The sequence below is a fragment of the Aptenodytes patagonicus genome, chromosome 6 (genome assembly GCF_965638725.1).
Source record: "Aptenodytes patagonicus chromosome 6, bAptPat1.pri.cur, whole genome shotgun sequence".
Classification (NCBI taxonomy): domain Eukaryota; kingdom Metazoa; phylum Chordata; class Aves; order Sphenisciformes; family Spheniscidae; genus Aptenodytes; species Aptenodytes patagonicus.
The window spans coordinates 63,997,790-64,015,271 of NC_134954.1; the positions used below are offsets into that span (position 1 = coordinate 63,997,790).

Genomic DNA, 17,482 nt, shown 5'->3' on the forward strand with positions numbered 1-17,482 from the left:
AGCCTTTTCATCAGACCCCAGAAAACAAACACAAGTATATCAGCCCTGAGGAATAACCTGCAGCGAGATTCTAAGTTATGTCCATTGTACTTATATTTTGATCTAATAAAAACAACTCTCCCAGCAGTGAAATGTTCCCTTCTCCAGAGGCAGAACAGTCAAATCTCCATGACAGCTTGGCAGCAGGAACAATAACAAAAAATACCTTTCTGCTGGCATGTTATGCCAGAAGAGAGGAAATTTTCCCCTGGCCCATTTATTAAAAGCTTTCTGAACAGATCAGAAAGCTATCCTAAAACCAAACACTACTCAGAGAATTGTTATGCTAAAGCCATGGTCATACTGTTTTTAAATTCAGTAGAAGGAGGTTCAATTCAGCTTAGAGAAAAAAACCACACGGAAAGCAATATGAAAAGGAATATATTTAAAACACAGTCATATAGGCCTTATTCCTGCAATTTAAAAAGAAGTTACCAATAAAGTATTTAAAGAAGCTAAAAGTATAAGAAAGAAACTGAAGGTGGTAGAGCTACAGAGAAGAGTAAGAGCTTGAATAAAATCCATAATTCGGTCAGGTACCTCTTATTTGTGCAGTCTCTATGAATATGGAAAAAAGTACTCGTCCTCACAGATGCTAAGAAGTAATTATAGACAATGCACAGCATACATCATCTGTTTTTTGTCTTGGTTGACCTGAAAGAGAGGTCAATCTATATAATGGCTTGGAAAATGTTTTAGGTTTGTATTTAGTCACAGCTGGTAAAAATGCTCAGTATCTAAAGTAGTACTTGTATTTAACATTGCACAAGAAGTTATTGCAAGTCTTTTAGTTCTCAGGTGGTGTGAATTCCTCGGAGATCACGGGAAGGCAGATTGGACAGCACACAGGCTGTTCAGTATCAAGGGCTGGCCAGCCTAGCAGTGACACTGTTCTGCTTTTTTCCTATTTTTTATTTGTTTCTCAAAGCAGCCTTGTGTTCATGTTTCTTATGATTTGATAACTTGGTGTTTACATTCATTATTTCACCGAGATATACATATTTTTCTCACTATTCCTTTCAAAAATTAATTCTAGTTTGTTATCATTGTCATGCTTAGAAGACAATTTGCATTTGATATTTTCTTGTGACCTTTATACTTCCTGTCCCATATGATTTTTATTTCTATGGAGTTCTGCAAAAGTGCTGTATTTTGAACAGTAGTGTGATTGCTCTCAGCGGACTGCTTTTTTCTCTGCCACAGTCTATCGGTTGTGAACGTAAAAAGCCTTATATTCCAAGCATGGACAGCAGACTGTAACACACCTTTTTTAAAACAAAATTTGTCTGCCTGCCTCAAATTATATACTGTGAATATACTGTTTTCTTCATATGGTCAGTTGATGAAAGACTCCATCATGCCATTTTGCCAAAAGTATTGTTATGTCTGCTTGGAGTAGTATTTCAGGATCAGAAGCACAACTTTCTCCTTTATTTGATAATGGATATAAATATGAGAAGTTTGTAGTATCTAGCTAGCTGGTAGACAGGAAGGAAATGTTTGCATTCAAATGTATATCACAATAGCCAACTTGATCCTTAGGTAAAATAATGACCCTAGGAGTATACATGGAATTATCAGCATTAAACTACTGTTTATAATCCATTCAAGTTTGTATCAAAATGGTATATAAACAGTTATGTATCACAATCAGATCCAAGACAGAAAAGCGTTAAACTATAGTGGTATGTTTTAGGAGTCTGGAATGAAAGTAGTGTGCTTATGTCTTTGGAATAATATATGATGTCCCTAATTTTTATTATTATGATATTTTCTTGTACTTCGGTTACTCAGACTCATCACTGCCTTTTGACTTAGGAGCAGAGTTAATGCACTGGCTTTCACTTACAGAACCCTAATGGTCTGAAATCCAACTATCTGAAAAAACCCCACCTGCTCTTGCCTCCTTGTGATATTGATCCAATTGCAGTTAGAAGCTTGGATGTAATATAAACATGATTATACCTGAACAGGGCAGACTCATCTGAGATTAGTGAGAAGAAAGGTCAATGCAGAACAAACATCCTGAAAAAAGGCAGGGGGGCACAGCGCATACTGGAGGCCTACAGAAACATGTTGCGTATTGATCTCTAGGCTGTATTTTCCAGGAGACAATGGTTTTCTGGTTAGCAAAGCAGAACATGGTTACATCAATGGAGACGCTGTATCTACGCCTGATGAACTGTAACACAGAAAGTCATCTGAGACAGGAAGATGCTCTGTATGTGGAAGACAACTGAGTATAACTATGGCATTCAATGACTAAGGGAACCCTTTATGAGCAGGGGGTACCCTTGGAACATGAAGATGAAATGACTGACCCTATGGGTCGGAGTTGCAAGACACAATTCTTGCATAGCAAAACAATGTTTCTACTCACGTCTGCAAAGGAGGAACTGCAGAGTAGCCTTCAGACAGAGAAACAAATTATTTCCAATGGGAGAGTGTCAGAGCCTTTACTCACATGTTTCATGTTGTAAATAAAGCAGTGGCCTTTCTATTCTAGACATGGAGCTATTGGGAAGGGGAACAGACCAGGCTGTGGGAACATACCAATCTCAAGGTCATGGTTCATTTGCCCTGCCACCTTTTTCAGTTATCCCATTTACTCTCAATAGCTAAAGAAAAACAGAGATCATGTGCAAATAATTAATTTTAAAACAATCCTGGAGGAAACATCTTTATGGCAATGTATGCTATTCCTTGTCTTTAAATCACACACACACGAAGACAGATAGCCTGGAAGAGCCTGCAAAAAAATCAATTGCACTTCAGGAGTAACAGAGGTGATCAAGGGTTAAGCTCAATAAATCTGTCTAGTGTTTAACAGATTAACAGATATGGCTCTAAATGGACAGAGCCCTTAGCCAAAGCGTGTAGTCCCTGGATCTCTGAAACCATTTGGAATCTAAGCAAAACGCTGATGTTTGGGCCCATCTCCAATATTAAGAGGGGACTGTTAAGGAAACGTGCATGTTCAGTTGTGTAATCAGGGCAGGGTAGGAGATTATACAGTCTGATAAAAGTAAAAAATATTTTACTTATCCTTTTTTTTTGTCAGCTTTGGGCAAGCCTTAGAACCTCAAGGAACACATTGCTAGTAGAGGAGCAACCAGAAAAGCTGTGATTTTAAGATCTTGGGGACATAGCTGCTAATACCAATTATGACCTCCCCAGCTGATGGAAGGGTAGAATCGGGCATGGGTTTCCTTCCTACCATAGAGAGTGATATACTGCATTTATTTTGCTTAGAACTTCTTATCCCTGCAGGATCATGATGCCAAGCCGTTACTCTCAGAGCAGAGGCTAGTGCCAAAGGAGTAGGGGTAGCACAGGATTCAGCATACAGTAGCAACACAGGCTTTGTTGCAGCATGGTGAAAAGCTGTGTTTAACAAAACCCAGGAAACCCATCTGCGTACAATCTTGTCACCAGAGTCCCCTGCTGGGCATACTGGAAAACTGCAGTAAGACAGAAAACTGCTCAAGAAAACCATCCTTCGTGCATATTATGTGCATATAAACTGATTTTCTTCAAATTTTCTAGTGGATTATATTACAGTGATTTAGAGTGCTTTGTGCAGTATTCACAGCCTTGCTATGTACTGATCAGAGTGGCATTTGAGACTGTGGATGTAAGCGTGTGCATGCATGTATTGCAGACCAGGGGATTCCTTACCATTGAGAAGCCATGTGATCTGAGGCACAGGTACGCCTCCTACACAGCACTGCAGCACAAAGTCTTGCCCTTCACTCACAGAGCATCCTTTCAAGACACTGGAAAAGCATGGAGCAACCTCTTGAACTTTAGGCCCTTTAAAATGAAAATGAAAACAGTTCCTTTAACCCAAATTGAAAAAATTATCTTTACTACTTAGTGACTTTTTCTAAGTATGCTTAGGTAACATGGCTGGGCTAACAGATTCATCCCATGTGAACAAGCAAAAAGAAAAAATCAAAACCATGATGAAATGTTTTATTGGGAAATAGAAATAATTTTGAGCAATGGACTGGTATAAAGAAGGGGTTCTTCTATAATCTACAAGTCAGGCGTTGCCAGCCCTCAAGCTATATCTTAGGCGGTGGTTTTCTACGCCAGAATCCACCACTTGCAGCCAATCACTAGAAGTGCATGCAACATTACCAGTGAGCTCAGTGCAAAGAACAGGAAGGATAATTCTCCTCTCTTCTTGTCTGTCTTCTCCCAGTCCCTCTCCCAAATTTCCCCTGGCTGGCAGTGAAAGAGTGACTTAAAAATGCAGTTTACAGGTCTCTCATGAGACAGAAAGATAGTATCTTGGGTATGTGGTTTAACCTCAGGCACAGCAAATAGAAAGATGTTGCATAAACATGATCATAGCTCCAGGACAAAACCTAAAACCACATGAAAAGATTAGAACTGAGGACAGGATTTGCCAAGAGGCCAACAAACCTTTCAACTAGACCAGTAAGGCAGTGCCTTCAAGCTCAAAATAATTTGTCACTGGGAAGCGTACTTGAATTTAGCAGAATGCAATTCTCATTCCTTCACTTTTCTTTTTATTCGCTTTACTGCACCGGATTGGTTTGTGCTCACAAAATATTTCAGATATGCAGTGTCCTATAGAAATGCTAAGCAACTCCAAAAGAATTGAATGCAGAACAGCAGCAATAAAATCTTTGGCAACCTGTATTAAATACAAGCATTAACAGAAAACCTCAGTGGAGAACAGGCCTCCCTGTGTACAAAACATTCAATGAGATGGTTTTAGCTATACAAACAACAAAAACAAAAGGTCAGAAGGGAAACTGATGCAGAAAGTGGCTTGCCAGCTATCCCACACCAGATTATTCACAGAGCTAGGAATCAGAATTAACCTGCATTGAGAAGTCGTAATAGAAATTTTGTAGTCACCACCCTCTGACAGCTTAGAAAAGCCCAGCCACAGTTTTCAAAGTGCAGATGGGCTCACAAGAACTTACTTCTGACAGTTAACAACCAGCTGGTGGAAGTCTGGCCTTTGGAGTTGAAAGCTGCACAGCTGTAAGATCCACTGTCCCCCAAGCAGGCTTTCTTTAACCATAGGCAATGAAGTCCATCTTCTTCATATATTTGGACATCTTCTCCAGCTTTAATAGGTTGACCCTCTTTGAACCACTCCACATCTGGTTCTGGTTTCCCTGAAACTAGACAATCAGGTATTTGAATTTTTATGAAAAGGTATTCCCCTTAGTGTATTCCATTATTTGCTTTTGTGTAAATTAGGTATAATTTACACATACATAATTATATAAACCTTAATGAGCAAGTAATACACAAAACTATCTTCAAAAAGACGGTTTGATATTTCTGATCTTCCAAAACCTCTTGGCCAGTCCATCTTTAAAAATAACAGGTATTTGGTAACTTGAAAAACCCCAAGCACTTCTATCTGAAAATTGTTCCTCTAAAAGTCACAGACAAAATGGATGTGATATTAGAGGAGAAAGAAAGAAATTTCTCCCCATTCCTTCCTACCCTGCTAAATCGGTTTCTCTGAGCACCTAGTAGTACTTTGCAATCACAGTACCTACCACTGAGGTTGTTTATTCTGGGACTGTTCAGCCTGGAGAAGAGAAGGCTCGAGGAGGATCTCATCAATGTACATAAATAGCTGAAGGGAGGGTGTAAAGACGACGGAGCTAGGCTCTTTTCAGTGGTGTCCAGTGATAGGACCGGAGGCAATGAGCACAAACTGAAACACAGGAGGTTCTGCCTGAACATAAGCACTTTTTTCCTGTGAGGGTTACTAAGCACTGGCACAGGTTGCCCAAAGGTTGTGGAGTCTCCCTCCCTGGAGATATTCAAAAGCCACCTCGACATAGTCCTGGACAACCTGCTTTAGGTGACACTACATGAGCAGGGGTCTTGAACCAGATGACTTCCAGAGGTCCCTTCCAACCTCAAACATTCTGTGATTCTGGGTATTTTTTTCCAGACTAGGGTCCAGGTGTAGGCAAAGCAGGCAGCTTCCTAGGACAGTAAACTTTCAGGGAGCAGAATCAAAAGAGCTGTGGCTTCACTTCCTGCTTTGCCTGTGTCAGAGCTCTAGAAAACCAAATTTGGCTCCTAGTAGTGCTGAGGGAGGTCTGGGCTTCATGGGGCAGCTACTATGATGAGCAAAGAGAAGAAGTTATGAAAGAATGCCAGAAAAGGTCACCCACCCATCCTTCACTTATTTTCAGCAAACAAGGCCCTCTGGGGCTTCCACCTTGCTGATGTTCCTTCCCAGCTCTACCCATTTCATTATAGCAAGAGTGCTCAGCCCCGGAGGAAGGTACAGACTGTAAAAGATGGCAGGAATATCAGCAACAAAGACATACGATATACTGCAGGAAACTCTTCTGAACGGAGAAAATACAAGGATAGGGGAGCGACTTATCAAGAAGAGGAAACCTTAGATAGAAGCAGGACCCCACCTGATACAAGTGACTAGAAACAGGAAAACAAGGAACTCCTCCTTTTTTGGGGAAAAAAAGAAAAAAAAAAAGGCAGTCCCTAAATCCAGCTCCAAATCCATAAAAAATTTGGAAGGGGGCAGGTTTACCATTACACCCACAAATGGAGCAAAAACTGGAATGTCCACTGCATACATCGGAAAGCAGGAAATGTCCTTTTTCTGTGAATTTTCTCCACTAGAAATTAGAAGTTATTATTCAGAAAAGATTCTCTTTCCTGCTCAGCAGAGAAAGAGCACACTGGAATCCACAGACAATTAGTGAAGAACAGTGGAGGTGCGAGAACCTCCAAAAGCTGGGGGGGGGGGGGGGGGGGGGGCAGGAGGGGGGAATCAAGCCCTGAAGCGTGAAAGAACCTGGATGCTTTGTAGTAACCATACAGACCCAGAAGCACGCTGAGCCGACAGCCTGGCAGGTAGAAGCCTCCTTAAGGGTGTAATAGCATTTCCATTGTCCATTGCAACCAAGAAGCAGAGGTGTCTGTGAAAGCAACCCTGGTCACCCTTTGCGGAGAGGATTCTCAGGAAAGAGTGTTTCTCAGGTTACTTATTAAAGCACACTAGGGACATTCCACTGTAACTTCCCTACAGACACCTTGCCTTTGCAGGTAAGAGTTTGTGCTTTGAGTCCAAAGCCAAATGAAAAGGCATTCACTGGCTTCAATAAGAACTGAACAATCTCCTTGGTTTCTGTACAATAGGGACTACTTTTCCCTACCAAACAGGGTCATGAGTTAGTTAAACCTTGCAAAGTTTTTGAGATGCTCTGATGGGAAGCAATCCATGTTCTTAGTACTAATATACCTGAAAAATAAACTATTCAAAAGGTGCCAAGATCTTTGGAATATTTCCTCCCCTTCTTACTTTCTAGGCTTGTGATACAAATTGTATTCTTCACTCATGGGGCAAGAACTATCAAGAAATGAAATAAATTCCCATGGTTTTGTTGTGATTTTTTTTTCTCCAGAGACATAAAAAACAATTTCTCTCTCACTTGTGGGAACACTTTAAAATGCGAATGTTATTTTAAAAAAACAGCAGAAAAATTCTTCAAAATTATGTTCTACTAAAATCGTAATAAAAAAAAGAAGCAGCATTCCAAATCTCCTCCCTGGATTCAGCAAAATGCAGCTCTTGTTACTGTTCTGAGAGGTTGAAACCCAGTCAAATTCTGCAGACCAAACTCTCAACCTCCCTTTTAATTCTGACTTTTCATTTCAGTTGTTAGGAAGCACTATGATCAGCACTAGATTGACCAAATATGAGGGGTAAAAGTAGATTCCGCAAGGGAAATGCAGTGACTGATTGTAGTTTCTTATCTGATCTTTTTTTGGCTCAAGGGCAATATAACTAATTACATTTCTGGAAAGTGTACCATCCATTTTCTCTCTTGCACCCCCACATAAGAGGCCCTAAAACTACCTCCTAGAAAGAGTGGCATTGATTACACCTGGGGAAACCCCAGATGAGAGAAGGGATGGACACTACAGTATGGAATGATTTGAAAATTTCATTGAGAAGAGTATTGTGGAAACTGCATGAGATTCTGCATCTATTTCCAAAATGCTTTAGGAGGAGGACAACTTGCAGTGAAGAAGGAATTGCTTCCCCACTTCCACACACAGAAGGGGAACCTGACTAACCCCAGGGCTCTGGTAACTTTCATCCCTTTACCTTTGCTCTTGAATTTAATCTCCTGGCCTTCTGATGCTTCCAGGCTCTGTGGACGGCTCTCAAACTGAGGGGGAATTCCCAGAGGCTCTCTCTTCTCCTCCATTACAGCCTTCCGGGCTCCAGATCTGTTTTCTGCTTCTCTACTCCTTGGACTGACTTGCCCTGTCAGAGATAGGGTTTGTTGAGCTGACATCAGGGGCTGCACAGCCCTTTTCCTGTCTTCACCCTGTCTGATGAAAGTGGCCTGGGGTTCTGCCTTTGGTTCTGGCTGCAGTTTGACAGCTTGTAGTGTGATGGTGCTTGAAGTTTTCTGCAAGACCTGAGATCCCTTTTTTCCTTCTTTAGGTTCTTGAGGAGACACTGCATTGGCTTCTTGGTGCTGTCCCTGCTTACTGTCTTTGGCTTCTCTGGCGATGCAAAAGGTCTCTTTCTTTGCTGACACCCTGTCTTTGGTTTCAACCATGAGTTCAGTGCTGCTGGATTTCAGCTCTTTCACAATCCCATTGCTAGTTGCTTGTTTGAATTCTGAATTTTCAATGGCTTTAACAGTAAGTGTTGTTGGTTTTGATGGCATGCTGAAGGAAAATGATAAGTTTACAGATATATGACACTGTATAAAGACTAATTATTATTATCAGCAATGATGTAAATGTACAAGCCCTTAGCAAGAAGGTGAACTAATTAGCCGTTAGTTTCCTTCACACAGATTAAGAACATGGATGAAAGAGGGGAAGTGAAAAGCTTCATAAAATGTGATCAGTGCTCAGACACTGTCTCAACTGAGGGATTTCTGGATACAAATCCACTGCTCAGGTTCTAACACGTTTTGTGAGTCAGACACTAACCTTGCATATGCTGCTTTACATAGAGAGCAATTACACGAGACCCTGGAATGACCATGATGTAACACTACTTCATGCTTTAATAAATTGAGGCCACGTATAATTATAGCTCAAAACGCCACATAAAATAGTTCCCTAAAGGGAAATGAAAATGTAAATTGTGCAGTGAATTTAATATTTCTAATTATGGTGTCTTGTAATTTTGGTGATTTCAAAAGAGGACTGATCAGGGAAGTTGACTAAAGTCTAGGGGAGGGAGAGGGGGTGTTGTCAAAAACAAAGAATCAATTGACTGGACACAACAATATCAGCTATGGTATTATTAGGAAGAGTTTCTCAGAATTACGATGGATCTGCTGCTCAGTACTTTGGGGGCACAAGAGTAGCTGACTAAATGGGGACTTGAATCCAAGTTTCCTTCATTGACGTTGACTGCCCTGACCACTAAGCTATTACCTGTAGAGCACTGTGTGTGTGTCTCACACTTCCAAAGTATTATTCCAAGGCAGAACTGGAACATATTTGAAATACGGGAAGTAATTTCTAGCCCAGCTCTGTTTTGCTATACTTAGTGCCATTGACTTATTTTCTCAGGGAGATTCGGGATATTTATTGTGGTACTTTCTTCAGCCAGAGTTAAATGTACTAGAGAAATAATGCCTATGAGATTTGCAGTTACAACCGTAACATTTTTACATTTTACAAAATACCTCTTTTTTGGGAATAAACGATGGAGGAGGCAAAACTACACTGGAGAACCCAGGTACATGGGGAGTTCTGGCTGTAGAGCTGCACAGTTTCATTTACACTAAACTTATTTTAAAGTATGTTCCTAAAAATCACACAGACCTGAAAAACAGGGTAGCACAGCATTTTCAGATCCACTTTGCAGCGGACATGGAGTTAGGGCAATATAAAATTGCCATTTTGAAATCCCATCCAGGGCATGTGAGGTCAGATTAAACACCCTGAAGACTGGAAAGCAACTGGCCTTCATGAAAGTGTCTTACATAGTCAGCTTAGAGCATTTCATTCCTGCATTTTCTATTCATGAAGAAAAGCCATTTTACAAAACTATTTTTAAAAAAATCAGTCATTTAACTTTAAAAATCTTGATAAAGGCCTAAAATATGAAATTTTTTGTTTCTTGTTACTTTACCCATACTTTTGTATGTATTTTCAGACAACAGCAAAGACCATGGCCATACCATGTTTTGCTTATGACAGCGAAGAACAACCAGCTCAGTACTGACAAGATGCATGCAGGTTTTTGATTCCAGAAAGGAAGTTTGACCAATTGGTACAGAATATAATTTCTCCTCACATAGTTTTTGTTCAGATTATATAACTATTTGGCTACGTGGGAACAGTTAGCATAAAGCCATCTAAATTTTGCTTTCCTGAACCAGACCAGAACTCTGTACTTCATAGCGTTGCCACCAGTTCCACCAACTATTTCATAGGAGTCTACCAGGACAGCTGAATTTGGCAGTAAAAGAGAATCTCATTCTAAGTAAACATTTTCTAACTTCCAAATACAGACTGACCCAAAAAAATTTATCACTTTGTGAGGAAGGCTCATGCAGTAAATGTCAAAATTAGTGCACTGCAATTAAATATTCTCAGAAAGTACTCCAGTAAAAACATACCATGGTGGCTGAGTATATGTGTCAGTCTTATCTGGACCTGAAATAAAAAAAGAAAAAACAGGTAACTTATACATACAATACTGTACACAATTCCATAAATTTGAAAGATTTTAAGCAAAGAATATACTTAAGAACCTTCACTCTTCATATTTTCAATCCATTGAAGTCAAGATTGACTATCACCACACCTGAAATTTGATATGGACAACAGCAAGCTGCTCAGCTGAAACACAAAGAGGTCTTGGTCCATTTTGAGACATTGCTGGGTCAACTAAGTTCTCAAGTCCCTTGAGAACTAAAGGTTCTGTGAGGCTCAAAGGCTCCTTGCTGGGGGAGAGAAGTAAGGAAGAGATTCCAACTGGGAGGCAGCTCATCAAACCTTATGGGAACTCCACAGAGCTTGTAGAAGTAGAGAAAGACAAACCATCAGTACTACATCTGAGCATGCCCACAGTGAAACTGCAGCTTTCCTCTGGCTAAAACACAAAACCAAATTAACAGTAGTAAAAACTTCCAAAACCTGAGCCCACCTGTAAACTTTTACCAACTCATTTCCTGTGTAGCAAGTATTATCACGTTTAACGTGAATAACACAAAAGCTAATATATCACATTTCTTCACTTTGCAACACCACCAGGAAATCTGGGAACATGGCTGAGCTATATTGATTTGCCAAGGTACCTCATCAACTGCATTGATATAACTGAGCACACATTTGCCCATAGTCAGTCTCTTAGTTCATATGTATGTAATTCTCCATGCATTCTCCCAAACCTTGACAGTATTTGTTTTTCTTGGGGGCAGCATGAGATAATACATAGTTGGGAGGAGAGAAATACCACTCCAGATCAAGTACCAACCACATCTCTCCATTTTTCCCTACTTAACACTACAGGATGCAGCTTGTTTTCTCCTGGTCAGATCAAAGTTGCATCTACACTGTTGTCAGCTGTGAGACTAGAGACTACGGTAGAAAGACATGTAATAATGAATTTGCAAGATAATGAATTTCTCAAGTCATCAACAAATACTCCATAAAAATGCTTTCAGAGACTTCACCTCAGGGAAAAGACAAAACCATGTGATGGATGATACCCTGATTTCCACTGTGTTTTGCAAGCAAAAATCCACATCTAAATGCTTGGACTTGCCGCACCATTCAGTGTGACCAAAAGAATCTATTTACACACACACAAAAGTTGCAGTGAGAGAGGGAAATAACCCACTGACCTCACTATAATAAACCTGTCAATAAACAGTAACAGAAATTCTTCACATAAAAATTAAAGCTGAAAAGAGTCTGGATAAATGCAGAAGGGGAAGCTGAATAACTACTGGTTGCAGACAAGACAATAGCATGCAACCCTGTCAATTAAAAGAACATTTTCCCCCTCCCTCTCCACTTTCCACTATGGGAACTTGGGGAAAAAAATGTAGCTCTTGGAACAAGATTATCTATATATGAGATTGCATGGATTTAAAAGAAAATGTAGTAATTCTGAGCCACTTGATTGTCTGCTAGCATCTTGCAGCAACTCCTCTGACCTGATTTAATTGATAATGAAAGAATTAGGTATTATATATTGTGGTTAGGTAAGTGGAATCATCTGATTAGTCAAGTACATTGCAAGAGCGTGCCCTTTTTGCTGACCTGTACTAATCCAAGAAAGAATGCCCGCATTATTCAGAGATGTGGTCAGCATCTGAAGCAAACATATACCACAACTGACTTTGTGACCCCAGTTCCGCATCATCTCTCAATGCAGATGTACCCATTACACAACAGAAAGCTCACCACTTCGGGGACAGCAAGTAAGGATCAAGTTTCATGTTTAAAAAAAGGCTTATTGAACAAAATGACCCAAAACATGAGTTGAATAGGCAACCTGTAGAAATTCCTTCTACAATGGCTTCGTCAGATTGGAACTTACAGGTAAAAAGTAAAGCTTTAGGTGGCAAAGGCTAGTTGTGGTTCTGAGGATCCCAAATGTAAATCCTCTTGTTATTTATATTCTTGTTATCTTACAGAGTGACAGCATTGATGTGAACCTAAAAATCTTGCATCAAAAAATTCACTGCTGGGTATGTATGTAACCCACTGATCTTATGACTGTGGCTGAAGCCAGCAGCTGTTGATTTAATTATTTAATTGGGTCCAGTGACTGCTTACCCACTGACTGACGAAATTCCTCTTTAGTGTGGTTGCTGAAGGCTGTATGATTTTGAGGCTGATGCAAAGGGCACCCTAAGAAGCATGAAACTGCAAAATGAACTGTATATGATAATGTATATATGGAATAGAACATGCTGAATTATTTATACAAAGACATTTATTTCCTTTAACAGCAGTGAAATAAGGCAGGGTTGGGAGTTGAGAAGCCTGAATTTTAATCTCATTAAGTTGTTTTTCTCTTTTACAGTTTAGAGTTATGCTCCTTTACTTCACTTTCCTGGTTCTACAAATATAGATACAATTTTGTTTCCCAAAAGGGAGCTGGTATAAATGTGCACCTGGTGTTGGTACTCAACAAATACAAAATTAATTACTGATTATAATGACAAGTGCAAGGTTTCCATTTGCTGAAATTAAAATCTATGTTCAAAACATATGGAGGTCAAAATCACAGTAAAAGTGAAAAGTTGGTTTTAAAGAAAGTTGTTATAAAGCATTTGGATAGCCTTTTTCCCATTGAACCAACACAATGTTTTCAGCTGTAGCATGCTCCAAGCTATCACAGTATCATTCAATGAAGAGAGAAGATAATGGGAAAAAGTGAATGCTTATACTGAGAACAGAACCAAAGATATTTCAAAGGAATATCTGTGGTTTACTTGTGCTCTCTCCTGTAAACTTTTTGCCATACCTTGAACGGTGAGCTCTGCAGACACAGATGCTTTCCCAGCGCTGTTTACCACTGTGCATGTGTAAATTCCTGAATCAGCAAGCTGAGCATTTTGGATTTCCAAGAATTGGATGCCTGTTTTCTCAAACATGTTGAAACGCTCATTTTGCTGCAACTGCGTATCACCCTGCAAATATCACAAGACATCATGAGACAGCTAGCTATTGGTAAGAGAAGGGGAGCAAGAAATTTTTTGGTAGAACATCAGGTCAAAATGCCTTTCTCCTATCTTTTAGCCAAATTCCTTCTATGAATAATACTCAGATGGTATAAACAAAAAAATGTGTCCAAAAGTTCTATAATTCATATCTGCAGGAGGCTGTTTTTCCCTGCATTTTGCCACCCACTCATCTCAGTTTGATTTTGGCTCTTCATTATTTACTATATCCATATTTCTAGAAAAATGTCTTCTCACTGTATGTGCGCTCAAACCAGTTTTCGGTTCATGTTTGTTCCAGGAAGTCAAACATCACACTTTTCAGCAAAAAATTCCAAGTTGGGGAGTATTTCTCTATCCCTCAATAGCTCCTTTATGCTGTACCACTTCAGGAACTGGAAAAAATTCTGCATAAGAGGACCTCATCAGTGGCCAGGTGGGGGTGGCAGAAGGCACTTGGCATACCTTAAGAAAGGCATTGCTGCACCACAGCTCCTTTGCAGTGCTACACTGGAGTTAAATCAAAAGGTACAGCTTCGAGGCAGGAAGAAATGCATGTAGTTCTATGCTCTCTGCTACATAGATGATATGATCGGAACGACAATTTTTGTCTTTAAATTCTATTAAATAATTGACCAACACCTCATTTGTGAGCAAATCAGTGCTTCTGCTTCAGCACCAGCCATTAAAGAGGAGTCCCTTGCTATCAGGTACTACAGCTTTTCCTATCCTAAGTTTAGGAAGGGAAAGCGTACAAATCTATGATTTGTAGGGCTTTGGTCAGTAAACATTTGGGAAACGCTACAGTGTTTTCAGACACCATCATTCCTGAAGCCTCAATCAACTTACTGCTATCTGGGTGCTGTTAAGTCCTATTTGAATAAAAAAAGCTAGTTCACGTTAGGGGTTTAGTGGTGATAGAGTAGAAGCTTCTGTTCTTTGCAACTTAACAACTAAGAAAGGGGGAAAGAAAACAGTAAGCAGAGTAAGACATTTACAAAAAAGCTTATTCATTAGTTCTGAAAAGTGCAATTTTAATTGTTTATAAAGCTTCCATGCTGTATGGAAGGTGGTCATGTGTTGGCTCTGCACTAGCCAGATGTGGTCCAGCAGCCATGTAAGTTCATTTCCATGATGCTGAGGCAGAGCTGAAATACCTACCACTCAGCAGGACCCTGCAGCGCCATCCTGACATGACCAGAAGCATTGTGGGCCTAAGCTTGTTTGCAGCTAGCCAAAGCACATGCATGATTACCTGTTAATCCATGCCTTATGAACAGGGATGCAAAAACATGCTTCACAACAACAACCTGCCAATAAAACTCTGATAAAGAGCAACAACACATTTGCACTTTACGGAGCATATGAATTATTGAAAGACAGCTTCATGGTGCTCAAAATAGGTGCTAAAATAATATTATGAAAGCCTAAAGAAAACCAATTAAACCAAAAGCAATGGATTGAGGATCAGTTCAAGACAGTGGACTGGGTGTCTGCAGGCCAGCAATGGTATGACTACTGAACCTCTGAACAACACACCTGTGGTATTTTACAGAATAATATATGCAGACCTGCAAGTGTTGAAATATGTTTTTTAAGGACATAAACATGAACAGAACTCATGGAGCTGCTAATAACAAGAACTTTGCATACTTAATTCATTTGATCAGACGATGAATGCCAGATTATAGAATAACACATTATAGAAGCTGACAATCAATAGCAAAATATATAATATAACCTCTAACAAACTGCAAAAACATGTACGAAGAAGTACCAAAGTGTAGATCCAAGCTGCTGGATTGCTAGTCCCTACTTGCTGTTTACCACGCAGCCCTGAACAAAGAGAACTGAACGACAAATCCTGTTTTGCACTGAGTTGCATGGTTGGAAAACCTGAGCGAGTCTGGTGGGACTGGAAGCAGGCTGTTGTGGAGCAGCTGCATTGCAGACTGCCTAGAGAGCCAGCAGGCCCGAAAGAACTGATGGCAGCTGGAGGGAGAAGCAGAGTCTAGATGGAGCTGCCAACTGAAGGAGATGTCTTAGAGAGTGCTTCCACAGCAAGAGGCTGCTTGTTTTCTGAGATGTACCCTGGCATTCTTGTATTACAGACAACAAGGGTAAGTCTGAAATAAAGCAGACAATGACTTGGAAGCATTTCCCTGCTCTATGAGCAGTTATCTGGGGGTTTTTTGTGGTTTCTTTCCTGCCCCCCCAAAAAAAACCTGGAGACACCAGAAGAAAATAAAAGCTCTGAGAAAAGCTTTTTTGTTTTTACTATACATAAGGCAACTGTCTGTTGAAGGCTGAAGGGGAGCAGGATGCCACCAGAGCAGTCATATATTTGCTCTTCCAAATTACAGAAAGTAATTTTAAGTCTCTAAAATACTAATGGTTTCAGTAAAAATGGCCTAATCAGTGTAATATTTAATTATCACCTGAAAGCTCTCTCCTTACTAACAAAAAAAAAAAAAAATGGTTGAAGGTCTTGTGTATGCCCAAAGGGGGCACTAGGACTTAAGTCTTCAATGCTTTTTTAATAGTCTAATGAATTTTAAATATTGCTCATTTATAAAGCTTTTTTGTAAATGACAGATGCTCACAATTCCCAATTTTAATGCAGATCTGAAGTTGACAGCTCAGGTCTCCTTTCTTTTATGTCAGACACTTTTCTGCTACCACTGTTTTAGCAGAAGTCAGACTGAAACAGTTGAACCATTGTTCATCTGCCTTGGATTTTTTTTTTAAATTTGCAAAAAACAATCATGCATGCCAAAACCCAATCATATCTATTAATTCCTAAACAGTTAATTTTCTTTTCAATTCAATTTCATTTCCTTGCAAACATCATCTCCATTCTAATGTACAGGTAAAACCCAATGTGAGTGATAAAGAAAAGGCAGTTTATGACTGAGACACTCAGTCATAAGTGTTCCCAATGGAACTTGGGAAATAGAGCTGTAATTTTCACAGCTGTCAGAGACTCTTCTGTAGCCACAGTCAAAGCATTAAACCCTGCAGACCTTCTCTATAAAACAGAGATGATGACAACATTCACATTTCCCATCCTTTGTCTATTTCTCTTATCTAGTTAGTAAGGTCTTTGGGCAAGTATGTCCCATACTCGCTATTTTTATAATGGAACCTGGATCTTGTTTGGTGCTTTCAGATGATTTTTTTTGTACAAATATTTTCAACAATGAGACAGTAAGAAAGAAGTTTATATTGAGAAGGAATGCTATTATCTTTTGTGAGTTTATTCAGCATAAAAATGAGGAAGAATATGGCTCTCCTTGTATGTAAATTCTCACCATGATAATTTGCAGTGGCAAGTGCATTTCATCCTTTCAAGTAAAAAATTTCAAAAGAGAAAACATTAATTTTTTGGGGAAATCATACCTTAAACCAAGTTACGTGAGGCTGAGGTCGTCCTGTTATTTTACATGAGAATTTGCCTGTTTGGCCTTCACGCACAACAACTCTATTGGGTTTTGTAGCAAACTTGGGTGGACTCTCTCCCCAGATGCTTGGCCTATGCTCCACAGATGGAACACTAAGTCTTCCCCTGGAAAGACAATTGACATCCTGGTTTTACAGAAGAACTGGAAGCTGTTGTGGTTAGAGCACACTTCAGGAAGCATTTTAGACCAGTGATCTGCCAACAAAGGTATATAATTGGTGGTAACCAAGATTGTAGTTACACAGTATTTTTTCTGGCCAATGGAAGAAATGGAAATGTTGGT

At 39.7% G+C, this 17,482-nt stretch overlaps 1 protein-coding gene across 2 annotated transcripts in view; it reads right to left on the minus strand.

Annotated features, from left to right (window-relative positions):
- Positions 1–17,482, minus strand: part of MYLK (myosin light chain kinase) — a 220,059-nt gene that overhangs the window by 105,610 nt on the left and 96,967 nt on the right. For both annotated transcript variants that reach the window (XM_076342984.1, XM_076342985.1), the window contains 6 exons: positions 17,139–17,304; positions 13,544–13,709; positions 10,680–10,716; positions 8,189–8,763; positions 5,001–5,204; positions 3,718–3,852 (listed from right to left, as the gene is read on the minus strand). In XM_076342984.1, the coding sequence (XP_076199099.1) occupies positions 3,718–3,852; positions 5,001–5,204; positions 8,189–8,763; positions 10,680–10,716; positions 13,544–13,709; positions 17,139–17,304 (1,283 nt within the window). The remainder of the gene's footprint in view (positions 1–3,717; positions 3,853–5,000; positions 5,205–8,188; positions 8,764–10,679; positions 10,717–13,543; positions 13,710–17,138; positions 17,305–17,482) is intronic.